Source organism: Rhinoraja longicauda, chromosome 9, assembly GCF_053455715.1.
Source record: "Rhinoraja longicauda isolate Sanriku21f chromosome 9, sRhiLon1.1, whole genome shotgun sequence".
Classification (NCBI taxonomy): domain Eukaryota; kingdom Metazoa; phylum Chordata; class Chondrichthyes; order Rajiformes; family Arhynchobatidae; genus Rhinoraja; species Rhinoraja longicauda.
In genome coordinates this window covers 43,589,347-43,613,566 of record NC_135961.1, presented here as the reverse complement: position 1 = coordinate 43,613,566, position 24,220 = coordinate 43,589,347, and the positions used below count along the sequence as shown (strand labels likewise).

General features: G+C 40.4%; 1 protein-coding gene across 7 annotated transcripts in view; it reads right to left on the bottom strand.

Moving 5' to 3' along the window:
- Positions 1-24,220, bottom strand: part of sdccag8 (SHH signaling and ciliogenesis regulator sdccag8) — a 272,774-nt gene that overhangs the window by 223,416 nt on the left and 25,138 nt on the right. For all 7 annotated transcript variants that reach the window (XR_013547645.1, XM_078405351.1, XM_078405349.1 and 4 more), the window contains 5 exons: positions 16,587-16,712; positions 14,542-14,706; positions 13,185-13,249; positions 7,309-7,497; positions 3,090-3,228 (listed from right to left, as the gene is read on the bottom strand). Coding sequence is in view for 6 of the 7 variants with exons in the window: in XM_078405351.1 (XP_078261477.1) it covers positions 3,090-3,228; positions 7,309-7,497; positions 13,185-13,249; positions 14,542-14,706; positions 16,587-16,712 (684 nt within the window). In the remaining variant the exon portion in view is untranslated. The remainder of the gene's footprint in view (positions 1-3,089; positions 3,229-7,308; positions 7,498-13,184; positions 13,250-14,541; positions 14,707-16,586; positions 16,713-24,220) is intronic.

Genomic DNA, 24,220 nt, shown 5'->3' with positions numbered 1-24,220 from the left:
TTGCATGGTACTTTGGTTTGGGAATGGAGCCAGATTACAAATTCATGTGTAAAACGGTCTTGAGTTCCCAAAACACTGAACAGTTGAGTTTATTTAGAATTGCCCTGTTTCAATGTAAAAAAAACACTTTATCAAATGAAGCCAGGTAGGTTGGCAAATAATTGTACTCCCTGCAGTCTATGGAAACAACTGCACACATCAAAAAAAGAACATTCTGCTTGAAAAAGAGACATTTTACTTGCAACGTATATTATTGTTTGTCAACAAAAGGGACATACGAGAATTTGTGGTAAAAAGGTTCCTTTTTCACCTGCCATATTCTGTGTGCAGATTAATATTACCAAGATGAATTTTGAAATACTAATGCTTTGGGAAACTGTCAAGTGTTGCAACTGAAAGAGTGCATAACCTGTACTCTAAAAGCAGTTCAAAATTGAACAATTCTTTGCTTTAAGAAAAGTGTTGTGAAATCATAGATGTAATGGCAACTTCAGTCTTTTCCAGTAAACTGTTTTCTGATTGCCATTACTCCACAGGGATTCGGAGTGATCTTAACGCAAATCCAACAGAGAGATCTTTGTGTCGTTTTTCCAGTTTAATTAGTTGTTTATTGAAGTAGTTGTACAAACAAAGAGATGAACATACCAGGCTGTACTTATAGGCTGTACTTATTTCACATTCAATTCAGAGCTGGCTGTTCTGTTCCCCCGTCTGCTTACAGCTCTCCTTGTAGTTCTGGTAAGGACTGTACCATCTCCCTCTCTGTGTCTAACTCTTCCCAGTCCTTGTATCCACAGATATACCACCTAGTTCTGGCTCCTCCCAGTCCGCTATGCATATATATATATTCATCCAACAACAGCCTCCAAGAGTCCAAAATAATAGGACAACTACTTCAATAAACAACTAATTAAACTGGAAAAACAACTCGAAGATCTCTGTTGGATTTGCGTTAAGATCACTCCGAACCCATGTGGAGTAATGGCAATCAGAAAAGAGTTTACAGGAAAAGACTGAAGTTGCCATTACATTTTAAATTTAAAAACTGGCTCTATGAATGAGACTGGAGATTGCGAATCAAATGGACAGAACAAGAATTGTTTTATTGCACAAGCCTGATGCCGAATCCCACAGATTGGACAAGGTCGGCACCTGTGCTAATCTGACTAACTGACTAAACTTCGAAAGCCAACGTGCAGGGAAAGTGAGTACGGCTACTGTTAAGCTTTATTGGAAAAGCTATATGCCAGAAGTTGTATTGGAAAATGGCTGCTGTAATGGAATGTTGAGGACAAAGAAGTGACCTTGAGCATCGCATTATATCTGTTGTTTTGAATACTTGTGCAGATATGACTTTACGTCGACATGTCTTAAAGGGATAGTGTAGAAGTATGTCTGTGATTGGATCTGATGTTTAGCCACAAGGTGGTGATATCAGAAATGATTCTGATAAGGAAAAGAGGATTATCAAACTCACTGCCAAGGGCTTGGAATCGCTCATTGTGAAGCACCAGAAGAAAAACTCAAGATATAAACAAGCTATCAAGTTAATGGAAATGATGAAAGAGCTCATGAAATCAAGTGAAAATGTAAATGAAGTATAATCTAACCTGATTCAATTAAGCCAGCTCTGTGATGAAACCAAAGAAAATTACGAGGCATTGGTAAAGTTATCACTGCCTGAAGTGGTACTCGAAAAGCAAAATTAATGGATTCACCAAACAGTTTTATCGAGTTTACACAAAATGCAAAGGTGTGGATATTTAAGGTTGGTCAGCAAACTACACACTCCATTGCTGGGAGTGCCACACCACAGAGTGATGTAAACTCAGATGACATTGGACCTGATGACAGTGTTTCAAATGTCTTAAAACCGAAATTGAGCCACAAATCTCGTTCTTCAACATGTGCATCTTCAACGCTCTCTGCTCACATGAAAGCTCAGGCAGATATGGCTGTTCTCGTAGAACGGGTTGCCTACCTGAAAGACAAGCATGAGATTGAGGCACAAGAAGAACAAATGGAGGAAGAACAGAAGAGACAAGAGGACAGCTGAGATGAAAAGAGGAACAGCTGAGAAGAAAGAAGGAACAACTGGAACTAGATGCGGAACTGGCAGCAACCAAGACAAGACTCAATGTACTTGAGGCCATGAGATCAAGAAGCAGCTCTAGAGTATCTGATCCGATGAACTCTTATTTGAAAAGAGAAACTGCTCAAAGGAAAACATTAGCTACATTAGAGCCACATGCAGCTGAATACTTGCCTGATCAAGTGCAACAGGTTGTTAGACCAAAACAAATAACTCAGGGACCATCTGTTAGAGCTCATGATAGGACCCACCTAACTCAACACTCTCCTCAAAAACAAAAAGCAAAGACTCATGAGCAAAAGGGTGTGCAAGGGCATGTTCACATTACCTACCCTGTACAGTATGATGGAAATCAAGGTGATATCTATAACCTAATTCAGAAGCAAAATGATATCACTGTTTTTCTGGATCAATAAAATCTTTCTTCTACTATACCACCAAGAGACATTCCTGTTTATGATGCTGATCCTTTGCAGTATGAAATTTTGATCATGGCATTTGAGAGAGGAGTGGAAAGAAAGACTAATGATAACAGTAACCGCTTACATTTTTTAAAAACAATATACAAGAGGTCAAGCAAAAGACTTAGTCCGCAGCTGTCAACACTTACCTCCAGAATGTAAGAGTCGTTTGGCTTATGATGTGTGCAACCAAAATCATTCTGAAATACTTTGTTGGTACAACTACTTCAATAAACAACTAATTAAACTGGAAAAACGAAATAATAATTACTTTATCGTTGTGCAGCCACGCTCACAATTCCTTGGACACCAAGGTCCCTGTTCTTCAATAGTCCTCAAGGGCCTGCCATTTGTTATGTACTATATCTCTAATAAACCACAGTCTATTTTTAGGAAACATTGCAGGACACATTTAGGGAAAGATCTTAGAGATATTCACATATTTTATTATCTGCAGAAAATCTGTAGCACTATCCCTCATGAATAAAGAAAGTAGTGTCTAGATTGGGTCATTACTGCTTTTGTTTATTTATTACCTGTATTTTCTCCAAATTAGCTTCTTCTGCTATCTCCGTAGTATGTTTCACCTGCTGATATGCAGAATTTTCCCTGGCCTGCATTTCAGTTAGGCTGCTTCTCATATTTGACAGCATACACATCAGTTCGTCTTTTTCTCTACACAAAATGAAATCATACTCTAATTAATGATTTATTCTAATTTGCAATGGTACATCAACGTTTCACAGTACTGTGAAAGACAGACGTCAAAGGCCAAATGTTTTCTGCCTGTTTAGGAGACAAATAGATTTTTGTAAATATAAGTTTAGTTTATTGTCACATGTACCGAGGTACAGTGAAAAGCTTTGGTTGCGTGCTAACCAGTCAGCGGAAAGACAATACATGATTGCAATCGATATAAAATATCGATAAATATAATACAACAATAATCATTGTTTATGGAAATAAAGGTATACCCTACTTCCATTTAGCAAGCTGATAAAGGAGATGGTCTCAGGCTCAGTTAATAGACTTAATAAGGAATCTACTGAATCTCTGTATTTCATATAAAAAACAGATTTCCCGAACACTTCAATAAATTCGATTGTGAAAAGCTTTGGAATCACTTCTGCTACTGATTGGTATAAAAAAAAAGGATTTGGAAACATTCTTGTGGTTTAAATATTAATAAGTAGAAGCAAATTATGCTTTGTTCTGCAATATATTTGTACTAATTTTCTTTCCCACCAGATGGTGCTGTATGAAGATGGGCTGCTTCTTGCTTAAATGCAAACTGTGACACAATTACAGAATGGTTACTGCGTGGAAGGAAACCATTCAGCTCCCACAAGCTGTATGCATGAGCAATCCAGCTACTTCCTGTTTTTCTCTCCACAATCCTTTAAATCATTTCCTTTCAAGTACTTCTCTAGTTCCCTTTTTGCTTGAAATGGCCTCCAAAATTCCTGTTGTTAGTTCAGATCTTAACTGATTGCCATCTAAAAAAGGCAATTCCCTTTGTCATTATGCCAATCATCTTATGTGTTCTGGTATTTGACGTTTGCACCAATAGTTCTCTCAAACTACTTTTTGCATATCCTTCTTTATTTTAAATGCAGTCTGATCTCTCAATTAATTGTTTTTTATATTAGAGTGGTCATTTTCATTTGCAAGAACATTCTCAAGAACACACTTTAGAAATTCCTACTACTCTTTGATCCTTATATTGTGACTATCATTTTATAACTAGAGTTGATATCTTTCATTGCCACTTTTCAATAGCTTTTCCACATTATTTTCCTGCAAATTAATTTATTTATACCCCCACTAGATGGCACTCTAGAGAATAGGCCCATTAAATTTAATAGTATCTTGATTGTTTCTTATTCCAACCAAATACGTTGCTGTCCTTGACTTCACTAAGACATATTCAAATTAGGAATTCAGTATTCTCCTTAATCAATACAGCCACCATTCAGCAATACATCTTCACTGAGATTCAGGGAATATTTGGTACCCAATAGTGCAGGTTAAGATAAATTCTTTGCACATTGGATATCTACTGACAATCACAATGGAAATGCATACGTGAGCGATTGGTCTTAGTATTGCATTGCTGAGCCTAAATATTAATATCTACAACACTTCCTGAAACATTCTTTTTCCACACTAGGCACTCTGCCACTGCATCAAGTGCTCCTTGAACAGATCGTACAGGCAAGGTGTTGGTTGAGTAAGTCATGCTCTCTGTGGCACAAGAATACATATTTAATCACAGCCTTTCCTGACCACATTCAATTTTCAATAGCAAGTGTGCACGACAATTACCAATTAAGGTCTGATGACCAAGTGTGCAAGGATATTTTTATATTGGATTAAGTAGCAGGTGTTGGTCTGAGAACAAACATTTACATCTCTGGTAGATTAATTTAGTTTAGAGCTACTGCATAGAAATTGGTCCTTTGGCCCATCGATTACACACCGACCATTGATCACCTGTTCACACTAGTTCCATGTTATCCCATTTTCTCATCCATTCATCACAAACAAGAGACAATTTACAGTGGTTAATTAACCTACAACCCCGCACGTATAATTTCATACAGACAGCACACAAGGGCAGGATCGAACCCGGGTCTCCAGTGCTGTGAGGCAGCAGCACTACCAACTATGCCACTGTGTCGCCCTAGTAAACACAAACTAATAATCCAATTTAAAAATAATATACATTTGTCTGATCCAAGAAATGATCCACGTGGAATTTTGATTTGCTTATTTACCTAAAATATTGGAGTTAAAAATTTTTCCCCCTTTTTCCCCCTTAAACTAACAGAATTTATTTTATTTTGTTTTGGAAGAAAACTGTCATTGAATGTTAAACTCCATGTGGAAATGCACAGGAAAATATTATAATCAGCAGCAGTTACAGATTAACTGTCGGTGACTTAAAAAGCAACAATATTTTACTTCCAAATTTTAATAAATGCCATATTAATGAGGAGGTTCTGAAATACGAGTACTTAAATTATGGAATTTTGCCTTTACAAACTTCACAAATCACTGCACAAAGCCATAGTGTTGCAGAAGGAGAAATAGAACCTGATATGGATGTTAATCAAAGTTAGCTCAGCAGAGAGAACAGGCAGAGTAGGTCAGAAAGTGAGGAAGGCCTGATAGAGAAAATTGCATTTATTTTAATAGTATCTTGATTGTTTCTTAATTCCAGAGTTAAGTTCTGAGGCCTGGCAGGCAAATCAGATGAATTCAGGGTATGGATTGGTACATGGAACTGTAGTATTACAGCCAATACAGAACTGGGAGAGGAGCAGGACTGGCAGCTAAATGTTGCAGGGTATGGATGCTACAGGATGATAGAGTTGCTGGTAAGAGAGGAGGGGGAGTTGCAATTTTGATTAGCGAAGATACTGTATCACAACAGTTCTCAGGGATGATGTTCTCGGGGGATTATCTAGGGAGGCTATATGGGTGTAACTTGAAAATAAGAAGGGGTGATCATTTTGATGGGGTTGTATTATTATTAATCAGATGACCCATGACAGCATGAATTAGAGGAGCAAATATGTAGGGAGACCATAGATCATTGTAAGAATAATAAGGTCGTAATAATAGGTGATTTTAACTTCCTTCATGTTGATGGGAATCCCACAGTACAAGGGGTTTGATGGAGTGAAATTTCTTAAGTCCATGAAAGCGTTCTTGAATATATAGAGGGGGCTAGAGGGGGCACAACACTGAAACTCCTACAAGTAAAGAGGCTGGGCCAGTAAACTGAAGCATCAGTAGAGGAACACTGGGACCAGTGACCATAATTCTATGTCTTTAAATAGTTAAGGAAAATGATACGATTGGTTCACAATTTTTGCCAGCATCTTGTTTTAAGGGACAATTATTGAAAATAACTTGTAATGGTGAAGCTTTCAGTACCTTTTGTGATATTTCATGGGGGCAATAGTGAATACTGAAATTGGAAGAGGTTAGAGGAGATGATTAAAAGCATGGTCGAGGGTGGAGTTTTGAGGAGTCTCAGAAAGGAGAGGCAAGCATAGTTTTGAGTCACCGAAACCAAATTTCAGAATAGAGGCAAGCTGGCAGGGTAGACCATGGATGCTGGAAAAGGAAGAGAATGCAGAGAATATCTGAACAAACCAGGCACTGGGAAAAAGAAAACTGATAAATGGAGCAAGTTTTGATAAGATTTGAAGTCAATATAAATGATTTAAATTAATTGTTAGCTTGGTTAAAAGACAACTAACTAGTTATCAGGGCACTGTCATTAGAACCATCACAAGAGCTCTGGGTTAACACCTTAATGCAGCATTTCATCAAAGTTTAGAAAAATACTTGGAATAACAGATACGTTCTGAAATGGTCATTCAAACCCTGTGACCAGTTCTCCAATGCATTATCTGTTGGCTGCTCTAAATTTTAACACTATTTTACTTCCAATCTACACCTCTTCAAGTTCTCACTCAGTAAATATTTATCTCAATTCAACTATCCTAAATATTTAACTCAATTCAATGTCCTAAATGCTACCGCCTTTTGGGTGAAGAATATTTTAAATATCTAATCCCTTCATGTTAAAATGTGGTTCAATTTCACTCCTGAATGGCCTGGTTCTAATTTTGATTGATGTTCACCTATTGATGATTCCACATACATGTCAATGACTCAAATATAAATCAGGATATGGTTGTTCTTAAATATAGCATCATATGTAATTTGATGGATACTTACTTTCTCAAGCACTCTATAGATTGCATATGTACATCACTATGAGTCCGGGCCATAACTGCCTCATGCTGGGCACATTTCAAACAAAGGCCACCAACACGATCTTCACAGTTCACTGCGAGTAATGAGTCTTGATGTTTTAATCGTTCAATGAACTCATGACATTGGTTTTGAGATTCTGATAGGTCTTTTCTAAAATATAATCAAATGAGAAATGTTTTAACAATTATGTTTATTATTCATTGCAAATAAAATAGGATTGAGAAACAAAGACCATATATTATATATAATAATGAAGCTTTAAAGATCATGTAATAAGGAAAATTTCAACTGAGTAACCTTCATGAGGCCAACTTCTTTTTGAACATCACAATCATGCTTGATGTTTAAAATTCTTCACTCCATAACTGTCAGACAATAACAGCCAAAATGATGATAGAGTCATAGAGCGATACAATGTGGAAACAGGCCCTTTGGCCCACTTGCCCACACCAGCCAACAATGAATGAATGAATGAATAATGAATAAGTTTATTGGCCAAGTATGTGCATATACAAGGAATATGCAAGTGCCTTGGTGCTCCACTCACAAATGACAACACAAACATACAGTTAACAACTAAGAATAAAGCATAACCACATCAAAACAATAAGGATACAACATTATGGTATAAACATGTGGGTGAAAATAAACCAGAGCAAAAAAGAGACTACAGACTTTGGTTATTGAGTAGAACTACTACTCGTGGAAAAAAAGCTGTTTTTATGTCTGGCTTTGGCTTCTTTGACAGTCCAGAGTTGCCTTCCAGAGGGAAGTGCTTCAAAGATTTTGTGGTCAGGGTGAGAGGGATCAGAGATGATTTTGCCCACTCGCTTCCTGGCCCTTGCAGTGTACAGTTCATCAATGAGGGGAAGGTTGCAGCCAACAACATTCTCAGCTGATCGAACGATCCGTTGCAGCCTCCAGATGTCGTGCTTGGTGGCTGAGCCAAACCAGACCATGATGGAGAAGGTGAGGACGGAGTCAATGATAGCAGTATAGAATTGGACCATCATTGCCTGTGGCAGATTGTGTTTCTTCAGTTGCCGCAGGAAGTACATCCTCTGTTCTGCCTTTTTGACTGTGGAGTCGATGGTGGCCCCCCATTTAAGGTCCCTGGAGATGACGGTTCCAAGGAACTTAAATGACTCCACAGATGTGACTGTGGTGTTGTTGATGGTGAGTGGGGGGAGGGGAGGGGGAGCTCTTCGAAAGTCTACAATTAGTTCCACTGTCTTAAGAGCATTGAGTTCCTGTTGCGATGGCACCGGGATGCCAGCTGTGTCACTTCCCGTCTGTAGGCAGATTCCTCCCCATCCTGGATCAGTCCAATCAGGGTTGTGTCATCTGCAAACTTGAGGAGCTTGACAAAGGAGTCTGTGGAGGTGCAGTCGTTGGTGTAGCGAGAATAAAGGAGAGGGGAGAGTACACAGCCTTGCGGTGCTCCTATGCTGAGGGTCTGCGGGTCCGAGATGTGTTTTCCCAGCCTCACATGCTGCTTCCTGTCTGTCAAGAAATTGATGATCCACTGACAGAGGGGTTCAGGCACAGTCAACTGGGAGAGTTTGGGGTGTAGTAACTCTGGCACAATGGTGTTAAATGCAGAGCTAAAGTCCACAAACAGAATCCTGGCATGGGTCCCCTTGTGGTCTAGGTGCTGGAGGATGAAGTGCAGGCCTAGGTTGACTGCGTCGTCCACCGATCTATTAGCCCTGTATGCAAACTGCAGAGGGTCCAGAGGGTTTGTGATGTTTTTCAGCTGGGCCAGCTCAAGTCTTTTAAATGTCTTCATGACTACAGAGGTCAGTGCGACAGGCCTGCAGTCATTAAGACCAGCGATCCTTATCCTTTTGGGTACAGGGACAATAGTGGAGACCTTGAAGCAGGCAGGGACAGTGCAGGTTTGCAGGGACTGGTTGAAAATGTCTGTGTAGATCGGTGCCAGTTGTTCGGCACAGAGCTTGATGGTAGAGGGTGAAACATTGTCCGGTCCTGGAGATTCCCGCCTTTTTTGTTTCCTGAATAGCCTCTCCACCTCCGCAATTTCTGTTGTTGGAGATGGAGAAGTGGCCAGACTGATGCTGGTGATTGCAGAGGGGTGGGGGGTGAAAGGGCCAGTCTTTGCAAACTGTAGTCAGTCTGTGAGTAGGTGTGAATTGCTGCTTGAGGAGGAGTGGGTGGGGAAGGGTCCAGTGTTTGCAAACAGGAGTCAGTCTGTGATTACGTGTGAAGTGATGTTTGGGGGGGGGGGGGGGGGATGGGATCCCAGGATTATGTTTCTGTTTCTCGAACCTGCAGTAAAACTCGTTCAGGTCAATGGTCAGCTGACGATTTTCCAAGGACCAGGGGGTTTTCCTCTTGTAGCTGGTGATTTCATGCAACCCCTTCCAAACTGAAGAATGTCCCAGCTACACTAGTCCCACATGCCTGCACTTGGTCCATATCCCTCCAAACCTGTCCTATCCATGTACCTGTCTAATTGTTTCTTAAATGATGGGATTGTACCAGCCTCAACTACCTCCTCTGGCAGCTTGTTCCAGAAACTCACCACCCTTTGTGTGAAAGAGTTACCCCTCAGATTCCTATTAAATCTTTTCCCCTTCACCTTGAACCTACACTGATAAGCCAAAGCATCATGTCATCATGGGCACTCTGACCGGTCTGCAGCTACGCAGCCCCATATGCAGCAGGGTGCGATGCACTGTGTATTGTGACATATTCCTCCCGTGTCCACCATTAAAATTTTCTGTGACTTGTGCCACAGTAGACCTTCTGTCGGTTCGGACCAGACGGGATAGCCTTCGTTGCCCTCGTGCATCGATGAGCCTTGGGCACCCAACACCTTGTCGCCGGTTTGTGGTTTGTCCCTCCTCAGACCACTGTCGGTAGGTACTCAGCACTGCTGACCGGGAGCACCCCCCAAACCTTGCTGTTTCAGAGATGCTCTGACATAGTCGTCTGGCCATAACAATTTGGCCCTTGTCAAAGTCGCTCAGGTCTTTACTCCTGCCCATTTCTCCTGCATCCTACACATCAACTTCAAGAACTGACAGTTCACTTGCCGCCTGATATATCCCACCCCTTGACAGGTGCCATTGTAACAAGATAATCAATGTTATTCACTTCATCTGTCAGTGGTCATAATGTATTGTCCTCGATTCCCCTACTCTGGGCAAAAGACTCTGTGCATCTACCCGATCTATTCCTCTCATGATTTTGTACACCTCATCCTCCTGCGCTCCATGGAACAGAGACACAGCCTACTCAACCTCTCCCGATAGCTCACACCCTCTCGTCCTGGCAACATCCTCGTAAATCTTTTCTGAACCCTTTCAGGCTTGACAACATCTTTCCTATAACATGGTGCCCAGAACTGAACACAATATTCTAAATGCGGTCTCACCAACGTCTTGTACAACTGCAATATGACCTCCCAACTTGTATGCTCAATACTCTGACTAATGAAGGCCAAAGTGAAGACCACCTTATCTACCTGCGACTTGACCTTCAAGGAACCATGCAACTGTACTGCAAGATCCCTCTGCTCTACAACACTACCCAGAGGCCTACTATTTACTGTGTAGGTCCTGCTCTTGTTCGACGTCCCAAAATGCAACACCTCACACTTTTCTGTATTAAATTCCATCAACCATTCCTCCGCCCACCTGGCCAATCGATCCAGATCCTGCTGTAATCTTTCACAACCATCTTCTGCAAAACCATTAACTTTTGTATCATCAACAAACTTGCTAATCTTGCCTTGTATGTTCTCATCCAAATCATCTTTGTAGATGACAAACAGTAAAGGGCCCAGCACCGAATCCTGAGGCACACCACTAGTTGCAGGCCTCCACTCTGAGAAGCAACCTTCCTCCATCACCCTCCTTCCATGGAGCCAATTTGCTATCCATTCAGCTATCTCTCCTTGGATCCCATGCGATCTTATCTTCCAGAGCAGCCTACCACAGGAACCTTTTTGAACGCCTTAGTGAAGTCCATGTACACAACATCTACAGCTCTGAACCAAAGCTTGTTCTGAACCAAACCTTCCTCAATGCAACTTACAACTGATTAATAAGTGAGGCTTTCATTCATCACAGCTTCAAAGTCGGTAAGATTAGAACCAAGTATTGACTAAGTAGACTCACCTTAAAGCATGGTACATTGACAGTGTTCCATTGGTAAATTTCAATGTTTGGGAATTAATCTGTATGATAACAATTTTTTCCAGGTTGATGTCATTTAAAGCCCTTTCTCATGCAAAAGTTTTAAATGCCAAGATCTTGCAATGTTCAATGGTACTTTATTGTCACATGTACCAAAGTACAGGGTAATTCAATTGTTGCATACAGTTCCGAAACATAAACACATTCTTAGTTCAGTACATGTGTATAGAAATAGTACTCCCAGACAGTACACAACTGTCGCCATGTGTTCGTGCCATTTTGCATGATTCAAGTACATGATTCATGATTCAAACTTGAGCACAAAGGCCCATTGTCCTGGTGTCGTTGCAGGGTCAGCTTGGCCAAGAAGGGTTGTTGGTGTCCTCCACCGCTGATCCACCACTCCGTGCCGCTGCAGGTATACGGTGTTGCCTTTCCTAATGCAGTCAATCTTAAAGCCTTGATCTAAATTACCTTTACTACAGTTCCAGCATGTAACATCTTTCTCTGTTATTATTATTCTGCTTGCCAAGCTTGTGGATAACAATTGCACAATCGCATTGATTACCCAATTTTGGTTGTCCCTTTCTGGTGATCATACCTTAAATTCTTAGACATCTTGGAGATTAGATTTCTTAGAGATAATTAATTTTCACGTATGATTTTCTTTTAATTTAACTGGGTTTAAAGTTAACGAAACACTACTTCACCATACTTTGAAGCAGTTGAGCTGTACTCTATTGATGAGAATATCCTAAGGTTATTAGTCTACGGAGTTTTTGTGATGATTAAAAATATATGAAAAAAATACAAAGGATAAATTGAAATCAATTTAAAAGGCAATTGATGATGCTACTTTAGAGTATTATGTTCAGTTTTGGTCTCCTAGTTATAGGAAAGATCTTGTTGAGCTGGAAAGGGTGCAAAAACAATTTACAAGGATGTTGCCAGGACTCGAGGTCCTGAGAAGGAGGGGTGATCTTATAGAGGTACAGAAAATCACGAGAGGAATAGATAGTATAGGTGCACCGATATTTTTACCCTGAGTAAGGGAAATCGAGAAAAATTTATCAGGAACCTGAGGGACAACATTGTTACACAAAGGGTGGTGGGTGTATGGAACGAGCTGCCGGAGGAGGTAGTTGAGGCAGGCACTACCACAACGCTTAAGAAACATTTGGACAGGAACATGGGTAGGGTAGGTTTCGAGGGATATGGGCCAAAGGCAGGCATGTGGGACTAGTGTAGATAGGCCGGTGTGGGAAAGTTGGGCCAAAGGGCCTGTTTCTATATTGTATGACATCTTTAGCCCAAAACACCCAAGAGTCCACCCTGTTGAGAACCATAGCTTTAAAGTGAGAAGGGCAACATTTAAAGGAGTTGTGTGTGGCAAGTTTTCTTTTTACACAGAGAATGTATTGTCCTGGATGCTGGTGGAGGCAGTTATTATAGTCGCATTTAAGAGGCTTAAGGTTAGGTGCATAAATACACAGGGAACATAGGGATATCAATCACCTGCAGGCAGAATAGATTAATTTGACATCATAGAGCGGAGGTAAATCACATTTGATTTCAAAGAAAGAGTTGCACTGGGACATGTGTCGTTATGTAAATTCTGTAACATATAAAATGTTACAGAAGGTATTTTGTCTCAGTTGATTTTTATTCTTTTACCTTAATAATGAAACTTGAAGCTCCAGAGTTGCTGTCTTCCCTTGGTAAAGAGTCTCTAGATTTTCCTGAAACAGAAAATGGGAAAGTTATGAAATTAGGTTTTTACTCACATTACATCTTGGTTACGATGAAAGGATACTGACTAGAAACATAATTTCCTTGCATAATTGTCACCTAAACTGCTCACTATTTCTAGCATTTTGTTTTTATTTAAACTACTATCATACACTTGTGTTTGAAAATACTGTTACATCTATATTTATCATTGTTCCAGCCAGTAAATCGGTAATTTTCTCCCTGACTTACAGGCTCACCACAGGGCTGTGTGTTGAGCCCCATCCTTTACTCCCTCTACACTCACGACTGCGCCCCCACCCATCCCACCAACACCATCATCAAGTTCGCGGATGACACGACTGTGGTTGGACTCATCTCAGGAGGAGATGAGACAGCCTACAGGGATGAAATCCAAAGGCTGGCAGCATGGTGTTCAGTGAACAATCTTGTCCTGAACTCCTCCAAAACAAAGGAACTTATAATTGACTTCAGGAAAACCAGTGTAGAATACGACCCACTCTACATCAATGGGGTCTGTGTGGAAAGGGTACCCGCTTTCAGGTTCCTGGGTACGCACATCGCAGAGGATCTTACCTGGTCTACCAACACCATCACCACAGTAAAGAAGGCACAGCAGAGACTCCACTTCCTGAGGATCCTCAGGAAAACCAACCTGCAGGAGAAGCTCATGATGTCCTTCTATCGCTGCTCCATCGAGAGTGTGCTGGCATACTGTATAACCACATGGTATGCCAGCTGCTCAGAAAAGGACAGGAAGGCCCTTCAGAGGGTCATCACGACGGCCCAGAAGATCATCGGCTGCTCACTGCCCTCCCTGGAGCACCTGTTCAGCCTACGCTGCCTCAGTAGAGCAGGCAAAATAATAAAAGATCCATCCCACCCCGGCCACCGTCTGTTTGTTCATCTGCCCTCTGGTCGACGTTTCAGGTCGATCAAATCCCGAACAACCAGACTTAAGAACAGTTTTTCCCCAGGGCCATACGAGAACTGAACACTACCTTCTGCACTAGGCAACACTGTTAAAAAATCTTTTGTACTTAATATAATTGTATTTATTTGTTTTTGCATTTATTGCATATATGTTTTTACGCACCGTCAGGATTGGCTATTTTTAATTTTGTTGTACTCGTTGCAATGACAATAAATGAATATTATTATTATTATTATTATTATTATTAATGACTCATTTATATTTCAGATTGATAGCACATTTTCTTTTCAAACAAGTTCTCTCTCACACGCGCACTCATGCACGCACAAACACACAAAATATACTCACTACTTCTAGCTGCCAGTTTTCGATTTCTTCTTTAATAGTACTGCACTCTCGTCGTGGCAGAGTACATGATGGCCATTTCTGCTGCTTTGCTGGTGAAGAGGTCTCCTGCACATTGTGTGTTCTTGTGGAGTTTTGATCAATTGGGGAAACAGCTTTTGAATGTTGCTGGAAAAGTTAGTTAAAGTTACCCAATGTTAGAAATTACAAAACTAGAAGGAAACCAAAGAAATACCTGTATTACCTGCGGGATACAAAACGATTCTGCAAAATTGGTTTGGATCGAGTGCAGAGGAAACTTAAAAAATGCTACGTGGGCCAAGAGACTTTTAGAGACACTGCCCAAGAGCAGAGGATAGGGAACAACTTGTGAGGTTAATTCAAATTTAGGAAAATTTCAAAATAAAGTTCATAAGGAGAAATGGTTTTCATTGTTGCTAGGATTAATACAGATTTAAGACAATTGAACAAAGAAGTTGTGGCAGAATAAGCAGAATTATGTATTCTAATAATCAGGAATGTCTGCTGTCAATGTGGTGAAAGCAGTTCCAATTTCAACGGACTATTCCTTTAGAAAAGTATATTAACTTGGAAAAGGAAATCTGTACAACAAGAGCACTGAAGTAGGGTTAATGGTTGCTAATGTTGAAAGGCTGGAGCGATTGGGCTTGTATACACTGGAATTTAGAAGGATGAGGGGGGATCTTATTGAAACATATAAGATAATTAGGGGATTGGACACATTAGAGGCAGATAACATGTTCCCAATGTTGGGGGAGTCCAGAACAAGGGGCCACAGTTTGAGAATAAGGGGTAGGCCATTTAGAACGGAGATGAGGAAGAACTTTTTCAGTCAGAGGGTGGTGAAGGTGTGGAATTCTCTGCCTCAGAAGGCAGTGGAGGCCAGTTCGTTGGATGCTTTCAAGAGAGAGCTGGATAGAGCTCTTAAGGATAGCGGAGTGAGGGGGTATGGGGAGAAGGCAGGAACGGGGTACTGATTGAGAGTGATCAGCCATGATCGCATTGAATGGCGGTGCTGGCTCGAAGGGCTGAATGGCCTCCTCCTGCACCTATTGTCTATTGTCTATTGTCTATAATTCAAAATGCCAGCCATAAAAGGTTAACTGGTCACCATTGTGCCCCTAAGGGTTCCATAATTACCAATATGGTAAAGATTGTTCTTTTATTATTGAGAATACGAAATACATTTGTGGAGGTCCACAAGTAATTCGATTTTATAAAATTATGCACTTTTTAATCCTTTAGGACTCAAGAAATTGCAATGTTATAGTATTTGTTGTCCAAACCATCTAATTTTACATACAAATGCCTCATGTTCTGAGAAATATTAATAATTTGAATATAGATAAAGAATTCACTTCCTCATAAATGCAGCACACAATAAACATTAGTGCTTCTAAAGGTCTTTGTGTATCATACACACATCTTAACCAGGCTTAAAGCTCAGTGAATAAATAATCCAAGTTTGATAATTGATGACCAAGTTGAGTTTAGAAATTCATTTTGCATGGAAGTTTGAACACAATGGAATCTATTAAAGCACTGTGGAATTGAGAAAATAATGCATGCAAGCATTCATACAAAATATGCTTGGGACAATGTTCACTGTCTTAGTCTGCCATTTCTCTGCATACCAAGTACAAAATACAAATAAATACCTCAAACTAAAACTTCATGTTTCAAAACTCCCACTTGAACAAATATTTCTCATTTGTTTATTAAAGAAACAAACTTAGTGTTCTCAATCTTATTGAATTGTATTTTTCTACCATATCTGTGTAAGAAAATAACTGCAGATGCTGGTACAAATCGAAGGTATTTATTCACAAAATGTTGGAGTAACTCAGCGGGTCAGGCAGCATCTCAGGAGAGAAGGAATGGGTGACGTTTCGGGTCGAGACCCTTCTTCAGTCTGACCCAAAACGTCACCCATTCCTTCTCTCCTGAGATGCTGCCTGACCTGCTGAGTTACTCCAGCATTTTGTGAATTTCTACCCTATCTAACCTTCTGGTATATTCAAACTTACTGAGAAAGAGCATACGGATGGTTCATCCAGAGCATCATGAGTTTCTCTCGATTTTAACTCTTCCTGAAGTTTTTCATTTTCAACCACAACAACCTGCACCCGCTGTTTCACTTGTGTAAATTCCTCCTGAATTGGTAAAATACAGAACATGGTTAGACTAGATTTTTTTTTTAATAGTACAGCGAAAGACCAAAAGACCAAAATAGGTTCCATGCCAACTTCGGTAGTAAAGAATATTTGAAACTGACTTTTGCCAGTCATCCTTTTACCTGCAAACAGCCTCCCCAGCAAACACTAGAATTGGTTTGATGTGAGTGAACAAGAGATCGGGGAGCTAAGTAATTGTAAATACTGGGTTAATGATCTAGCCTCCACGACTTTCGGGACAAAGAATTCCAGAGATTCAGAATCCTAGGAGAAAGGGAATTGTTGCACACATCCGTTTTAAATGAACAGCCCTACTTTGTAATTATGCCCCCTTATGCCCTCTTGTTCATAATTCTTCCATCAGTAAAAAAATCTTAAAATTTATCTCCCTCAGGATCTTATATGCTTTAATAAGGTCACCCCTCATTCTTTTAAACTCCAAGGTATACAGTCCCATATTGCCTAGCCTCACTTGACAGGACAACCCGCTCAGGAATAGCCTAGTGAATCTCCTTTGGACTGCCTCCAATGGTACTTCTGAAAGTTAAATATATTAACATAGAAAATAGGTGTAGGAGGAGGCCATTTGGCCCTTCGAGCCAGCACGGCCATTCATTGTGATCATGGCTGATCATCCACAATCAGTAACCCGTGCCTGCCTTCTCCCCATCCCTTGATTCCACTAGATATCCCTTGATTCCACTAGCCCCTAGAGCTCTATCTAACTCTCTCTTAAATTCGTCCAGTAATTTGTCCTCCACTGCCCTCTGTGGCAGAGAATTCCACAAATTCACAACTCTCTTCCTTCTCACCTCAGTTTTAAATGGCCTCCCCTTTATTCTTAGACTGTGGCCCCTGGTTCTGGACTCCCCCAACATTGGGAACATTTTTCCTGCATCTAGATTGTCCAGTCCTTTTATAATTTTATATGTCTCTGTAAGATCCCCTCTCATTCTTCTAAACTCCAGTGAATACAAGCCTAGTCTTTTCAATCTTTCCTCATATGAAGAGTCCCGCCATCCCAGGGATCAATCTTGTGAACCTACTCTGCACTGCCTCAATTACAAGGATGTCCTTCCTCAAATTAGGAGACCAAAACTGTACACAATACTCCAGAAGTGGTCTTACCAGGGCCCTATACAACTGCAGAAGAACCTCTTTACTCCTATACTGAAATCCTCTCGTTATGAAGGCCAACATGCCATTAGCTTTCTTCACTGCCTGCAGTACCTGCACGCCAACTTTCAGTGACTGGTGTACAAGGACACCCAGGTCTCGATTCACTTCCCCCTTACCTAACCTGACACCATTGAGATAATAATCTGCCTGCTTGTTTTTGCCACCAAAGTGGATAACCTCACATTTATCTACATTATACTGCATCTGCCATGCATCTGCCCATTCACTCAACCTGTCTAGGTCACCCTGCAACCTCCTCACATCCTCTTCGCAGTTTACATTGCCTCCCAGCTTTGTGTCATCTGCAAACTTGCTAGTGTTACTTCTAATTCCTTCATCCAAATCATTTATATGGTAAATAGTTGCGGCCCCAATACCGAGCCTTGCAGCACTCCACTCGCCACTGCCTGCCATTCTGAAAAGAACCCGTTTACTCCTACTCTTTGCTTCCTGTCTGCCGACCAATTCTCTATCCATGTCAACACCCTACCCCCAATACCATGTGCTCTAATTTTGCTCACCAATCTTCCGTGTGGGACCTTATCAAAGGCTTTCTGAAAGTCCAGATTCACTTACTTTTGTTACATGCCAGCTTTAACTCCTGCTGCAACTTACATCCTACATCCGGACTGAATTCCGTCCCTCACTCAACCTCAACAGAGCTACCCCATCTCCTCTGCCCACCTGCCTGTCCTTTCTATAGGATGTATAACTCTGAATATTAAGTTCCCAGGCCCGATCCTCCTGCAGCCACGTCTCTGTAATCCCCACAATGTCATATCTACCAATCTCTAACTGAGCTTCAAGCTCATCTACTTTACTTCTTATACTTCACGCATTCATATACAATACTTTTAATTCCTTACTCATCTCACCTTTCACATTGATTCCTATTACACTTGGCCATACTCTCCTATCCCTTTGTGTGCTTTCTTTCCCGTTAATTCTGGGGTCTAACTATCCCTTTACTCTCTTTCCCTTTAACTCCATCCTTGACTATCCCATTTGGAAAATTAAAATCCCTTTCTATTACCACTTTATTGTTCTTCCAGCTACATTATTCCTCCTCTAATTATTGATGCTGAATTTCCCAAATTTGGCTATTTTAAAGATTTCACTCAAAATTTGCTGAACAAATCTGAAATTGCATTTTTTGAAATGTACAATATTTTACTATGATATGAGAATATTAAACTTCTATCATGCATCCAGACACCCTCATTAATGTAATGCCACTAGAATGGTTGAAACCATGGACCATGTCTTTGTTGTAATGTAAAATGTCAACATATTACTTACTTTATAGATAAACATCTTTAAAATATTCGTTGGTCCATCACGTGAAGTGAATTGTATGAAATGTATGCACCAACTACAACGTGACGTAAATCAGTTATAACATTAAAGAAACTACCTGACAACATTAATACATATATTCAATGTGTATTGCATTTCAGATACCTTCATCTTGTTGAGTCTGCAATTAAGGAACCAGTATTTATAAACTATGAATGTAGGAATAGTTGAGTATATCTTCTATAAGTACATGTGCAATCAATTTCCCCACTAAACCTGCATGTTAAAACACAATTTAAAACTACATTATACTGCTATTGCCTGATCTATGGTCACTAATTTGACTCATTTATATCCCATTGTAACCTTTTATGTCCTCTTTACAAGTTACTTTCCAACCTATCATTACATCATCATCAAATTTAGCAATTATATCTTCAGTGCCTTAATTCAGGTCATTTGTAAAAAGATGAGGCCACAGTACAGATTCCTGTGGCAAACTGATCATTTCATCTGGCTCTGTATGCTAATTCTTCATTTCCTATTAGCTAGCTAATCGTCGACCGTCAATAAGTTACCTTCGACAGCATGAGCTAAACTTTGTATATTACAACTTTTGCGTGGTACCAAATAAAATGCCTCTTGGAAATCCAAGAGCAGGCTCCTACTTCATCTTCAGCACATATTACTTCAAGCAATGTAATAGGCGTGATTTCTCGCCTCTCCAATTGAAGACATTTTGTTTAATTGTCCCAAAAGGTCAATCTGCCATCACAAGTGTGGGTTTAAACTAAATAGAGGGGGGGAGGGGTTGACAAATTGGGAGTATTTAAAGAAGGATTTAAAGGGGAAGTGAGCACAGGAAAAGTTACAAAAGACTCCCGAATTAATGGGAAGGAAAGTTTGAGAAGGGATAGCAGAGTAAGGTCAGGGGCAACAGTGAGAGGGGAGGTGAATACCGAAGTTAAAGTGTTGCACATGAATGCGTGAAGTATAAGAAATAAAGTGGATGAGCTTGAGGCTCAGTTAGAGATTGGCAAGTTTGGTGTTGTGGGAATTACAGATGGGACTGAAGGCTGATAAATCCCCAAGGCCTGATGGTCTGCATCCCAGGGTACTTAAGGAGATGGTTCTAGAAATCGTGGATGCATTGGTGATCATTTTCCAATGATCTATAGATTCAGGATCAGTTCCTGTGGATTGGAGGGTAGCTAATGTTTTCCCACTTTTTAAGAAAGGAGGGAGAGAGAAAACAGGGAATTATAGACCAGTTAGCCTGACATCGGTCGTGGGGAAGATGCTGGAGTTAATTATAAAAGATGAAATAGCAGCACATTTGGATAGCAGTAACAGGATCGGTCCAAGTCAGCATGAATTTACGAAGGGAAAATCATGCTTGACTAATCTTCTGGAATTTTTTGAGGATGTAACTAGGAGAATGGACAAGGGAGAGCCAGTGGATGTAGTGTACCTGGATTTTCAGAAAGCCTTTGATAAGGTTCCACATAGGAGATTAGTGAGCAAAATGAGAACACATGGTATTGGGGGTAGGGTACTCGCATGGATAGAAAATTGGTTGGCAGATAGGAAACAAAGAGTAGGGATTAACGGGTCCCTTTCAGAATGTCAGGCAGTGACTAGTGGGGTACCACAAGGCTCAGTGCTGGGACCACAGCTATTTACAATTAATGATTTAGATGAAGGGATTAAAAGTAACATTAACAAATTTGCAGATGACACAAAGCTGGATGGCAGTGTGAACTGTGAGGAGGATGCTATGAGGATGCAGGGTGACTTGGACAGGTTGGGTGAGTGGACAGATGCCTGGCAGATGCAGTTTAATGCAGATAAATGTGAGGTTATCCACTTTGGTGGCAAGAACAGGAAGGCAGATTATTATCTGAATGGTGTCAAGTTAGGAAAAGGGGAAGTACAACGAGATCTGGGTGTCGTTGTACATCCGTCACTGAAAGTAAGCATGCAGGTACAGCAGGCAGTGAAGAAAGCCAATGGCATGCTGGCCTTCATAGCAAGAGGAGTTGAGTATAGGAGCAAAGAGATCCTTCTGCAGTTGTACAGGGCCCTGGTGAGACCACACCTGGAGTATTGTGTGCAGTTTTGGTCTCCAAATTTGAGGAAGGACATTCTTGCTATTGAGGGAGTGCAGCATTGGTTCACAAGGTTAATTCCCGGGATGGCTGGACTGTCATATGTTGAAAGGATGGAGCGACTGGGCTTGTATACACTGGAATTTAGAAGGATGAGAGGGGATCTTATTGAAACTTATAAGATTATTAAGGGACTGGAACGCTAGAGGCAGGAAACATGTTCCCGATGTTGGGGGAGTGCAGAACCAGGGGTCACAATTTAAAAATAAGGGGTAGGCCATTTAGAAAGGAGATGAGGATAAACCTTTTAACCCAGAGAGTTGTGAATCTGTGGAATTCTGTGCTTCAGAAGGCAGTGGAGGCCGGTTCTCTGGATGCTTTCAAGAGAGAGTTTGATAGAGCTCTTAAAGATAGCGGAGTCAAGGGATAGGGGGAGAAGGCAGGAAAGGGGTACTGATTGTGGATGATCAGCCATGATCACAGTGAATGGCGGTGCTGGCTCGAAGGGCCGAATGGCCTACTCCAGCACCTATTGTCTATTGTAAGATAAAGCCTCCAAGTTCTAAACTCCCTATTCTGAGAAACTATGTTTTCACATCTAACATTCTCATTCTATTAAACTCCAGTTAATGTAAACGCATCCTACTCAATCATTCTTCACAGTGTGACCCATCACCTTATGGATTATTTCCAAAATTCATATGGATCTTAAATACCGCATTTATAATCATTCTATCTCCAACACATTTTAACTTCCCATGGATAAAAAGTCTGGGAGCATTAGGAGCATGATTTTTTTCAGGCAGACTTTTTTACAAGTAAATGTACAGAATTCCCAATCATTTCAAAAAATTGTGAAATACATCATCTTTAAGAATGTGGATTTCAAAATGGCAAATATTATTCTTTGTCTACTAATATATGACATTTGTTTGTAGAAACATAAATAATCATCGACATCAGTCTCAAAACCAAGCCCAGAGAAAAAAAATGCAGGTGTCAAATGGTTCATATCATATCATATCTATACAGCCGGAAACAGGCCTTTTCGGCCCTCCAAGTCCGTGCCGCCCAGCGATCCCCATACATTAACTCTATCCTACACCCACTAGGGACAATTTTTACATTTTACCCAGCCAATTAACCTACATACCTGTACGTCTTTGGAGTGTGGGAGGAAACCGAAGATCTCGGAGAAAACCCACGCAGGTCACGGGGAGAACGTACAAACTCCTTACAGTGCAGCACCCGTAGTCAGGATCGAACCTGAGTCTCCGGCGCTGCATTCGCTGTAAAGCAGCAACTCTACCGCTGTGCTACCGTGCCGCCCGTTATGTTGTTTATTATGATTAATAGTTATTCTGAAAACCAAAGTTGATCTATTTACCTAAAGTTTTTTTAATAATCAATAATAACTGATTTGGCTACAGATAATTCCCCAAAAAAACCCCACAAGAAACTGAACCAAAAAACAAAACAGAAAAATTAAAGTCTTTTAAATGCACTGCATACAGATTTTGCGTCTGGCATTATGTGTGAAATATTGTTTTCGACAGCTGTTTATTTGTACTTTTGCCAAGGCTGTGGTCAAACACAGATGTCATTCGTTACAGTTTCAAAAGCAGTTATCTAGTTTCCCATGTAGTTCTAATGACAAGAAATCAAATCACAGGTGAAGATGGCACACTTGCCTTTTAGGAAAGGCATAGAATGGAAAAGTTATGACTTTACAAAACACTGATTAGATAGCACCTGGACTGTTGTATGCAGTACTGGAAGACTCATCAGGTTGCTGCCTGGATTGGAGGACGGACATTAGTGATGGGGAGAAATTGGATGGGCTGGGTTTGTTTTCCCTGGAGCGAAGCAAGCTAAGGGATGACCTGATAAAGATGTGTAAAATTAGAAGAGTAGATCGTAAGGGTAGAGTAGATCGTAAGGGTAGGAGTATCATAACAAGAACACATAGGTTTAAGATAAGAGGGCGGAGTTTTAAATGGTATATGAGGAGATTTTGTATTTAAACACATTGTGGTTGAATTTGCCAGAAGAGGTAGTGCAGTCAGATATAATTACTGCATTTAAGTGACATTTAGACATGCAATATAAAAAGCCAATGCACACCCAATGCTGACCTAAGGAAGGAAAATGGGATTCATGTCAATGAACAAAACAGTACGATTCAAAAATATGTGTAACCTGAGCTCTTTCTCCAAAACTAGAGATGAAGAAAACTAACTGAAAACTAACTAACTAACTGATAAAACTCAAAAAAGTATTATAGATGATGGTAATCTGTCTGTACTATTGAAAATGTTGGACAATTCAGATCAGTCTGCCTCTGTAGAAGGAGAAACAGAATTAATATTCTCACAACTCAAATATTAACTGTTTCTCTTTCCACACTTGCCGAGTGATTCCAATTTTTCCTGTTGTTTTATTATTAATTATTTCTGGGCACTGGTCTATATGGAATACAGTTCTCAGATGTTGTAACACACATGTGCTCCAACGTGATATGCAGTGAAGAAGCAGGTAAATGCTGCAAACTGTGAGGTACAGAGCCAGCTACAGATAATAATAAAAGGAGCTAGCTTAGTGCATCCTGCTGAGATTTCTCAACTTTACTTGCTTTATGCACCATCTTTCAAATAGCACTTTTGTTACCTCACTGAAATAGATAACTAACAACTTGGTTACATGGCATAGGAGAGCTGCATTATATTGATGGGCCACTTCAAGACAATGAATAAGCGAGTTTGGTATCTCGACTGCATATGCGTAGGCAGATGCTAAACATTCTCGCGGGTTGAACTGCTGCATGTATACAGACCTGCGTTTCATCCATATTTTGTAGTTTTGCTTCTTCAAGGTAAGAAAATATTGCTTTCAAAACTATTAATT